This window comes from Alosa alosa, chromosome 20 (genome assembly GCF_017589495.1).
Source record: "Alosa alosa isolate M-15738 ecotype Scorff River chromosome 20, AALO_Geno_1.1, whole genome shotgun sequence".
In the NCBI taxonomy this organism is placed as follows: domain Eukaryota; kingdom Metazoa; phylum Chordata; class Actinopteri; order Clupeiformes; family Clupeidae; genus Alosa; species Alosa alosa.
This window is the reverse complement of record NC_063208.1, coordinates 11,267,397-11,278,960: the sequence shown is the minus strand read 5'-3', so window position 1 is coordinate 11,278,960 and position 11,564 is coordinate 11,267,397. Positions and strand designations below refer to the sequence as shown.

Sequence of the window (11,564 nt, the reverse complement as noted above, 5' to 3'; positions counted from 1 at the left end):
GTCTGGGTAGATGGTTTATTATGGACCTGTACAAATTGTTAAGTATTTAAGTATAAGTATTTAAGTATATATACTCATTTGATCCTGAGAGGGAAATTTGGTCCCTGCATTTATCCCAATCCGTGAATTAGTGAAACACACTCAGCACACAGTGAACACACAGTGAGGTGAAGCACACACTAATCCCGGCGCAGTCTGTTTCAACAGCGGCGCTCGGGGATCAGTGAGGGGTTAGGTGCCTTGCTCAAGGGCACTTCAGCCGGTCCTACTGGTCGGGGTTCGAACCGGCAACCCTCCAGTTACAAGTCCGAAGCACTAACCAGTAGGCCACGGCTGCCCCAATTGTTACCCCAAATTGTTGACGGTTAGGAAGGTATGATGTAAACCAAGCGAGTGCTGAGTCTTTGATGCCTATCAAATTATCAAGCCTAAGTAGTATGTCATGGTCTATGGTGTCAAAGGCAGCGCTGAGGTCCAGGAGGACCAATATTGATACAAGGCTAGGTTTTTTGAGGGAGGGCTTAATAACAGATGTCTTAAACGACTGCGGTACAGATAGATAGATAGATAGATAGATAGATACTTTATTGATCCCCAGGGGAAATTCAAGGGCCCTGACAGCATTGAATTGTTTATAATCTAGAGCAAAACATTATCCAGGAAGGGGAGAGCAGTCTTAAGAAGGTGAGTAGAAATAGGGTCTAGTAGACTAGTTGTAGATTTTGATGAGGAAATTGTGGAGGTGAGATCTAATATGTTGTGTATATGTAAATTAATTAAATGTTTTCGAGGTCTCATCTGTGATTCTGTTATGATTTCGCTATCTTTCAGCAATGGAGTATGTGTATTTGGTGAAACTGATTGGTCATACTGTTGAAAATAACTGTTTTGTGAACTTTATTCAACATAGCCAGTGATTTAGGATGAAACTTATGGTGTTAATTACTGTGAAATATACAATTTCAGAAAAATAGGGTTGAAATGGATAAAAAAAATGGAGACATAATTTTTCTCCATGTTCAGTGACCTGTAAAGACAGTCCAACCACTCTCCAAGATTTAACATTTCAAACCCATAGAAACCACATAGGCCCCCTGACTATATTGTGACCCCCGAGTGTTGACCTGAATTGTTACCAGTGGATATCTCGATGAACCACCATGAACACTTAAATGGTAAGGTGTTCAGTGAGTTTGAATTCCTTTCCTTGTAGCATCCCCTTCTACATTACACAGTGGGGAGTTCACCTCGTCTAATAAACAATTCTATTTCCTCATTAGCAGCATACTTGAGGTTGAAGATATTTAGGCACATCAAGTTTGTCATATGCAGGAACTTCTAGATGCATAGCCTCATGACCATCTTGTTCAGTTCTGCCCTGGACTTGTATTAAAAACCTCAGGCACAGATATTGTACAAAACACAAACATAATTTACTTCCTAACTGTATATAAAGACTGTGTGAAATTGAAGAGCCAATATGAATTTAGAGCAGTGATCCTCAGTATTTTTCCATGAAAATCCACACTGACAAAGCATTATGTGTGACTTCAGTTTTAGTACTTATTTTCCTTGAAATGGCATATCCAATATGAAGATAAAGTGAAAGCCCATATGAGCATGTGTCTTTGTTATCAGTTCTATTTAATGCTTAATTTAGCTGCATATGTTTTTGTTACCTCTCCCATTATTTTATACCATGCATATTCTCCACTTAAAATAAAATAATGTTCGAGTCTTTGCCAAGATTGATATATACTTCAGAACTCCAATTTTTGTCACTTTGGTGTTTATTGAAAAACATTTGGATTTATTTAGACAGAAATACGAATGTCACAGCTAGTTATTTAAAAGGGTTTAACCTTTTAAACATTATAAACAAGGATTTATTCAGTCAGAAGAAAGAAAGGATGAGAAAAGACAGAAGGATGTAGAGGCAGAATGAGCATGTGACTTTGGTCCCGCTGGATGTGGTGGAAACAGGAAGCAGTGGGGTAGGGGTGATGACCTGCACGAAGCCTGGTGGGTCACTGCTGATGTGGGATTTAATCCAGTCCTCATAACGGGAGACCCTGGCGTAGACTCCAGGTAGGTCAGGTCGAGCACAACCCATCCCAAAGCTAACCACCCCGGACTGGACCCACACAGAGTTGTCGTTCATCACTATTGGACCACCTGAGTCACCCTATTCAAAAGGAAATGGAGTAAAACAATTTTAAACATAGCTTTTTGTATGTCTAATGTGCTGGGGAAAACACCAAATAAATAGATCTGAAGTGAGCAACCTCTTCTAACCAATTCTTGACTAGTTGCCTAACCAAATTCAACCAAACCATTCACAATATTAAAATATCTGAGTGGCGTGAGGTTAGAAGGTTAATAATGGATATACAATATTTAAAGTCAATTCATATGTACCTGACAAGAGTCTTTCCCTCCTTCGGAAAGGCCCGCACAGATCATATTTTCTGTGATTTGAAAGCTTAAGAGCTCAGCACACACTTTGTTGTCAACTACAGGAACTTCCACTTCCTGAAGAACCCCTGGGTTTGGAAGAGGCTCTGAAAGAGCAGGGAGGAGGACATAGTACTGATGTTACACAGTGCTAAACTTGTAACGATTGGAAAATAGTGCTCAGTTTTGTGAGACCGATAATAGCAAATGTATTGTTCCCCTATTATAAAAGTGGAAAGTGTAAATAATTGATGATTACTTGACTGATTATACTGATGATGGTAGACTTGTCCAATCATGGTAAGAAAACTAGATGTGTTATTCTTCAGTCTGTTTGACCAATATATTTCCATTGTAACATTTTATCTAACAAAATGTATTTCTATTCAGAGTTCTTTTAACTTAATTGTTTTTCTATTTAAAAAAATGCAAACCCATTAGTTGGCTATTACAGATGGTGTTATCAGAAAGGATAACCAACAGTATTGATTTCAAGTACTTGATCAAGAACTGTCACCTCCTTCTCCGATAGCTCCCCAGCCAGTGACCCAGCTGTCTGGTCCCTGGTGGAAAATGCTGTCGCTGGCCGCCAGACAAACAGGTCTGATGTAGCCGCTGAAGGAGACAGCACTGCTCAACCGGAGCAGAGCCATGTCATTCTCATTTGTGGAGGCATCATAATTAGGATGTAGAATGATCTCAGCTACAGTTCTAGACACTTCATTTGGGTTAGAACCGTATAAAGACTCTCGACCCAGATGGATAGTCCACCCACTTGTGCTGGCACTGAAGGGGGAAAAGATGAACAGGGAGAACCATTCACTAGATGACAGCAGAAAAACACAAAAGTAAACTACTTAAAGTGCAAGTCATACTGTGCACACTTCTCTGTAACCAAATGCAAACTAAGCCTACATGTTTGATACCAGAAATCATAAGCTAGACAAGTTAATGGACCAGTGTCCAGAAACAGTGCCAGATAACTATCTGTTGGTGAATAAACACGATCAATATAAACATCAGCAAAGGTCAACTAGAAGAAATATGCTGTGGCCCCTCACCTGCTGAAGCAGTGCGCAGCAGACAGCACCCACTCCTTGTTGATGAGGGAGCCTCCACACACGTGACTATCGGCCTCCTCGAGGCTGACCTGCCAGGGCCAGCTCCCTGCAGTGGCATCCTGTCCTCCAACTATCCTGCTGCTGAGAGGAGCTGTGCCACACACTACACAAAAGACAAAAAACAAGGCAGATGATTGTGAAAATTAAAATGATGCACGAATTTTGAGGCTAGACCTAACTGTACTTGAGATATGAGCATTTTTTTATTGATTATTATACCACCAACCATAGGTGCAGTACCTCATGGTTTGGGGCCAGTGTAGAGATGGAGGTCTGACACAATATTATAAAGTTTCTCAGTCCTAGGCCTTTGCTGCACAACCTAGGTTTTTGCTGCACAACCACTTTTAGCCGGAAACAATAATAATGCTTCCTTGCTTGGGCCCCTAAATCCTTTTGGATCCTGTATTTTTCGTTGGCGGGTAGCATGTTGTGAGTAAAAGTGAGCCAACAAAAAAAGAATCCTAATTACTTGTGGCCTCCATATTCACAACGAGTACAAATGGCAATGCAGATTAGGACGAGGCGATTTCCTAGGCAGGTATTGACTTTGGACTATATTGGGGCGAAGCACTGCACTGGTGAACAAAGTGTCATGACATAAAGGCCGTTCACACCACAATAATATATATATAAGCATTCACACTGAGAAGAACTATAACAATATAAGCATTCACACTGACCAACAATAATGGAAGTCGCTCCTGTTGATGAATGTGATGTCTAACATTTGATGGATTCTGTATGTTAGTCCTTCATACTATATATTTTTTACAGTCTATGTTTGTTACAAGCAGCATGGACCGTCAGGCAGGTAGTTAACATAAAAATGTTTTTGCTAGGCTAGCCTTCCTGCTGCGACATTACACCATTTGTACAAGACATGTAGAGCTATTTTATCCAGTGTAATTTATCACTTACCACTATCTTGTTTTTTCTTGTCATCCTCTTCCTTTCTCTTCTTTCTTTTCTGGCTTCCGGACGCATATGACTGCGAGGTTTTATATTTTCCCGGCAGCAGAGATCACAAACTGGCTGGCTGCTGTCAGCGACTACTGAGAGGGGCCCCCTTGAGGGGGATCCCGGTATTGCCGGTAACAGTGTCGTTGCACTTTACTGCATTGACTATCAAAGGGGCGCTCACAGTTTGTCGTTGCATTTTATTCTTAACCAGTCGTTGTCTTGGGGCCCCTGGCCAGCTCGGGGCCCCAAGCAATTGCTTGGTTTGCTTGCCTTCTAGCGACGGGCCTGGCCGCACAACGGATATTTGCACTACTCTACTGTACAACGGACAATTGCACTACTCTATCCCACCCATAACATTATATTTATTATGACCGCCGCACAGCGAAGCGGCGGTCATATAGGTTTAGTCAGATTTTTTTTTCTTTTTTTTTTTTTCGCATGCCCAAATTTCCGTCAATGATTCCCGGGACACTGAAAGACCTGGGTACACGAAACTTGGTGGGCATGTAACCCCACATGGATAGCATGGAACCATCGTTTTTTGTTTTGATCTGTAGCCCCCCCCGCTGGACTGGACCCCCCAAAAGGAGGGTAGGGCAGACACAGTTCTCTGTGAATATCTTGAGAACTGTAGGGCCTAGGATGACCATTTTTTTCTGTATGTTTGCCTCCAGGGGTCATGTTAACCCATTTCATGTGCACACATGTGCACAAACAGATACACACACATACATTCACAGTAATCATACGTACGACACATACTCACACAGTAGACATATGTACGCTTGCATGCACAGGCACATACGCAGGCACACACACAAGCACGCACACACACACACACACACACACACACACACACACACACACACACACATACACACACACACACACACATAACATAAACATAACACAAACAATCAAGAATTTCTCAGAATTATGAACAGGCAAGATGGAGGTGGGGTTGTATAAAATGAATTTTACATGTGAAATCTATGAACTAATCATGTTTTGGTACTTGTTGTCTAGCAGATACCAGTGAGAATTGAGTGTGGTTAATGCAATTTAGTGAGACAGTTAGAATCATATAGGCCTTTCAGCGTGATTTCTTTTTGTGGAAAAAATGTGCTGGACTAGGCGGCGGTTGTATTTTGTACCGCTCTGCGGTACATCTAGTTTATTCACAAATGTACATGCTGTAAAGTGCTTATAGCTATATCCCACTCATGCGCGGACAGGGTGGCAGCTGCCACCCCTGGGACACAGTCTTCCCACCCCGGTTGCCACCCCATTTATAAATCAGATAATATATTTATATGGCAAGTATATTTATTGTTCATACATGTTGGTCTGAGAACTGCGAGAAGGTGTGAAACCCGCACCAAACTCATCTCAAACAGAAATCGCCGATTTAGAATCCCCCGCCCCCTCACAATGGTTTCACCCATCACGATCAGCGCGGTGACCCCCGCAAAATTTCACCATTGGCAGCAGGTTGCAGTGAGTGCATGCAACTAGGTGTCAACTGTCTACAACGAAGTGGTAAGTTTGACCACCAAGTCGAAAAAGTCCATAATCAGACCCATAGTCAGTCTATAATCAGTTAATCCGGCAACAACCTCACTGTTAGTCTACGTTATTTAGGCTACATCCGCAAGACTTTGTCTCATCGAATTTTTCGATGATGGTCAGGTCAGATAATAAGGGTATGCTCATGCGTAGCTTAACGTTAGTCTATTTGTGTGTGTCGCTAGTTTATAACCTTTGATTGTAAATACTGTTGTCGATGTCAACCCATTAATACACGTGATAATTCAACATGGGTTCTCAAAATCGTCATGCATCCACTTTCCCAGCATCTATAACTATCCAATTTTGGTCGTCATGTCAAATCAAACTAGGATATCGGTGTCAAGCTGGTGGCGGTTGCGTTTTTCTTTTTCCTTTCTTTTTATATATGGTGTAAATCAATCTACACAAGTAAAAGTACAGTTACATGACTGAAATTCTACTCAATCACAAGAAGTAAAAGTACTATTTTCAAACAAACCCTACTCAGAGTAGGCTGTTTGATGATGTCAAAGCACACCATGAAGCTTAGTGCATGAGATCTAATTGCTTAGATTCCAGTTAAATCTTCCAGTTTCATTTGGTGGTAGATATTAGCAGGTAGGTTTACTCTTTCTGTCTACCTGCACAGCAGAATAATAATTCTAAGGGAACAGACGTTCAGACTTTGTCTCTTCAGCCATCAATCTCGTGGCATTGTTTATTGTAGAACCGCGCACAACAAGCATACAGCTCTCCGTGAGAGTCAAGTGTATAGTAACATTCTTATTAAGTAGTGTCATCAGTCATACGTGACTCCATACATTTGGCGCAACAGCGCCTCCTCTTGGTCAATTACAGTTGCATGCATTCATACACTTATCCACTCTCAACACTCCCACTTATGAAGGACATGCATACTGTACAACTTTTCATAATCAAATAAACAAAACAAAAACAAGGCATAGTTAAATGTCAACGTTTTACACACCAAACATGACTCCTGCAAACTTTCTCAGCTTATGTCTGGAGGCGGGCTTCGTCATAATATCCGCGACTGTCATCTGTGGGACAGTAAACAAGTGACATCTTCCCTTATGGTAGACCTAATGAAGTGGTATTTAACGTCCACGTGTTTACATCTTTGTCTACACACAGGGTTCCTAACAAGCGCAATAGCCCCCTGGTTGTCCTCATAAACAACAGTTTTCTCATACACATACAGTAGGTATCTATACCTCTCAGTAATTGCTCCAAATAAATACACTCCTGTATTGTTTGAGCTAGAGCCATGTACTCGGCTTCACATGTAGATAGTGCTACTGTGGGTTGTTTCTTGGCTTTCCAAGAGACTAAGGAGCTGTTTTTATCCATACTCACACAATACCCGGTGATGCTATGTCTGTCGCTAGCGTCCGCAGCCCAGTCTGCATCACTATATGCCCGTAGGCCTAGACTCTCTCTGCTCTTTCTGAAACAGAGCTGTTTGTCTGCAGTACCCCTGAGATAACGCAAAACATGTTTCACCGTAACCCAATGTTCATCTGTAGGGTCAGCAAAATGCTGGGATAACTTGCTCACCACGAAACATAGGTCAGGGCGTGTACAGGTTGTCAAATAAATGAGACTGCCGACGGCCTCCCTGTACTTCTTTACATCAGACATCTTAGGTGCATCTTCAGAGTAGTCTAACTTTTGGTCACATGGTGTTTCCCTAATTCTACACACCTGCATGTCGAAACGCTCCAGTATCTTTTCGACATACCTCTTTTATGACACTTTTAGACAGCCATCAGACTGGCTGAAGTCCATGCCCAGAAAAAAATTAAAACTACCTAGATCCTTCATTTTAAATCTGGTAGAAAGCATGTTTTTCACTTTATCTAGACTCTCGTTGTTGCTGGCTGCGATGATAAGATCATACACCCAGATAACTACTATTACCTTCCCTGCCTCTTTAGACTCTTTTGTATAGACGCAGTGATCTGTCGGGTTTCGAGTGAAGTTGTCATCTACTAGACATGTGTGGAGCATCTCATTCAAATTGCGTCCCGACTGCTTCAGGCCGTAAATTGACTTCTCTAGTTTACACACTAGCTTCTCTCCCTCTTTTTCCTTCAGGTTGCTCCATGTAGATGTCTCGATCAATAGGGGCGTGCAGATAGGCTGTTTTTACATCCATTTGATGCAAGACCAAATCTTCTTGTGCTGCCTTCTGCATCACTACACGTATACTAGTAAGAAGGCTGTTGGTGAGAATGTCTCACCATAATCTATCCCTGCTCTCTGACTGTACCCTTTCGCTACAAACCTAGCTTTGTACCGGTCGTGTCCGTCAATGTCACCCTTGATTGAGTACACCCACCTTCCTTCCACTGTCTTCCTGCCCTCTGGTAACTTAGTCACTGTTAGTCTACGTTAGTCTACTTAGTCTCTCAGATACCCTGGAGTTTTATGCTCTCTGGTGGGATATCTCCCACTGTCTGAGGCATGTGGCGTCACACTAGGGTGCATCTCGCCATCATCCTCAGGTGCTGAATCTGGACTGTCTGTCTGTACATCTGTACTCAGTACACTGGGTTGTGGAGTCTCTACTCTCTCATCATAATCTACTTTGGGGTCCAGTCCTAGCTCCTGTGTCTGAGTCTCGTTTTCGCAGGTCGTCTTGGTGACAAACTTCACCAGTCTGTGCTTCTGCACTTTTCTTTTACCGGGATAGTATACTAGATAGGCGGGACTGCCTTTGTCATGTCCTACAAAGAGTCCTCTCTCACACCTAGAATCTAGCTTTCCTCTGTCTTGCTGGTAGGCATAGCACACTGACCCGAATTTATGCTTCCTGGCTAGATCACACTTTTTACCTGTCAGTGCTGTATATGGGGTAGTGCCTGTGTGCTTGTTAAAGCACCGGTTTCTGGTATAGGCTGCTTCCTGAATGGCATAGTGCCAAAGACTCTTAGGTAGGTCATTGTTTTTACGAGATCCGACTGTCTATAAGCTTACATCTGGCCATCTCGAAAAGAGTGCGCCCTTCCCTTTCAGCTGTCCCGTTCTGGTGCGGGGAGTAAGGACAGGACGTCTCATGTCTGATTTTGTTCTTTCTCAGTAGTGTTTGGAACTCTCTGTTAGTGAACTCGGTCCCATTATCTGATCTAATGCATTTCACAGTGCCATATGGCATTACATCTGCCAGATACTTTTCAGTGGCCTGAACTGCATCACTTTTTGCTTTCAGGAAGTAGACAAACACTGCCCCCGTATACACATCTGTGAAAGACTGCATGTACTTGAAACCGTCTATGGACTCATTGTTTACTGGGCCAGCTAGATCTGTGTTCACCAGCTCAAGCGGTGTCTTTACCTTATCAGTCGGATCTCTGTTTCTCGTTTGGGTAAACTTTCCCTCTATGCACACTGCACATTCTTTATCAGGTTTACGCTTTGCACCTTTAATGTGCATGCCTTCTGTTATACCCTGCAACTTCAAGATATCCTCTTAATTGCAGTGACCCATTACCTCATGCCATGTCTGGATATCATAGCTAACATGACACATCATTTACATCACGCTCGGTTTGCAAGTAGTACATCCTCTTACACACATAAATATCAAACCTTGTTCCATTTGGCAACACTATGACATCTTTACCTTCTTCGAATAACACTTTGGCACCGTGAGCAGTAGCAGACTTTACTGAGAAAAGTTCTCCGCACAACGGCGCTCCTCGCTGTTTATGAGGCATACCTGTGTGTCTCCCCGGCCTTGTGCCACCCCGACAGTACACTTCCCGTCTGCCAGCTCCATGCTGTGTCTCTCCGGCCTAAAGGTGTTATCGAAGCTCTTGAACTTGCTCCTGTCATTGATAATGTGGGATGATGCGCCTGTGTCCACGATCAATCCCTTTCTCTGTATCTGCAGCCGTTGCCCTGAGGCTGGCATCTTCTGTTTGTGCCCTGAAGGCCACTTATCCACTCTCAACAGTAGATTTCAATCATTTGCTGGATGAACCAACAAAGCTGAGGCCAGCACAGGAGTTTGTGTCCTCAAGAAATTAACATGTTGATTGTTCACTCGTGTTTGAGGTTGTTTCTTAATAGGAGATTTATAAAGGTACTTTAATACAGTAACTATACATGTACTTCATTATTCATCACTTTGTAAGTGAGTGAGTAGCCTAGATTGTGAATGGCAAAACATAATTTGGCACTAAAGATCAGGGACTGAAAACAGAATGATTTTCATTTAGGTTTGTTCTGAGCAAAAACATTATTTGATATCATAATATTAAAATACCTATATAATATTAGGTCTTAAAAATGCTTGATAGCCTAACTTCAGGCACAGAAAATGTCCTTGCTTTAAGCCTTGCAATAGCCTAACCTATGTATGGTGCTACCAACGCATGACAGGCTTATAAATATTTGCCTAGTGTCTCTGGTATCTTATTTCACAAATTGTTTAAGTAATTTAGACTACATACTTGGAAAAGGCAGTTAGATAGTGTTAGATATTAATATTCTTTTTTTTATCAACTAGTAGTTCTAGCCAATTATGCAGGGGAGATACCAATTCGTAACATCTGACTAAATTCATCTTATAAGGGGTCTGGGGAACACTGTGTGGGCAGGTGACTTTCCAAGCCTATGGAGTTTTGAATAATATTCAAACAAAGGTTAATGGGAATGATAAATACCGTTATTAATCGGTTATTTAAAATTGAAAATGACATTTTCACTCCGGAACAAGTGAAATTGGTTTTGCTCCCGTTTTCAGTTCCGTCCTTCCAAAAACTGTGTTTGTTTCCGGTTTTCATTTTCATTCTTTGAACCGTTTCTAATCCCTGCTAAAGATATTTGACCTTTAATTGTAGTGGGGGTTGAAGTAAAAACCTTCCAAAGAATTAAGTAATTGAATTAGATACCCATACCTAGTACTTAGTTACTGTCCAGTGTGTGTGTTTGCATGTTTATTAGTGAAGTGGTGGATTAATAATTATGACCGCCGCACAGCGAAGCGGCGGTCATATAGGTTTAGTCAGATTTTTTTCTTTTTTTTTTCTTTTTCGCATGTCCAAATTTCCGTCAAGGATTCCCGGGACACTGAAAGACCGGGGTAGACGAAACTTGGTGGGCATGTAACCCCATATGGATAGCATGGAACCATCGTTTTTCGTTTTGATCTGTAGCCCCCCCGCCGTACTGGACCCCCTGAAAGGAGGGTAGGGCAGATACAGTTTTCTGTGAATATCTTGAGAACCGTAGGGCCTAGGATGACCAATTTTTTTCGTATGTTTGCCTCCAGGGGTCATGTTAACCCATTCCATGTGCACACATGTGCATAAACAGATACACACGCACACACATACATTCACAGTATTCATACGTATGACACATACTCACACAGTAGACATATGTACGCATGCATGCACATGCACAAACACACATACGCAGGCAAACACACAAGCACGCACACACACA

General features: G+C 42.1%; 1 protein-coding gene across 1 annotated transcript in view; it reads right to left on the bottom strand.

Annotated features, from left to right (window-relative positions):
• Window positions 1-1,862: 1,862 nt before the first annotated feature.
• LOC125285803 (serine protease 27-like) overlaps window positions 1,863-11,564 on the bottom strand; it is a 48,989-nt gene continuing 39,287 nt past the window's right edge. Inside the window, exons 2-5 of the mRNA XM_048230427.1 lie at window positions 3,516-3,678; window positions 2,972-3,240; window positions 2,419-2,561; window positions 1,863-2,185 (exon numbers count right to left, since the gene is read on the bottom strand). Of these exons, the coding sequence (XP_048086384.1) occupies window positions 1,895-2,185; window positions 2,419-2,561; window positions 2,972-3,240; window positions 3,516-3,678 (866 nt within the window). The 3' untranslated portion in view covers window positions 1,863-1,894. The remainder of the gene's footprint in view (window positions 2,186-2,418; window positions 2,562-2,971; window positions 3,241-3,515; window positions 3,679-11,564) is intronic.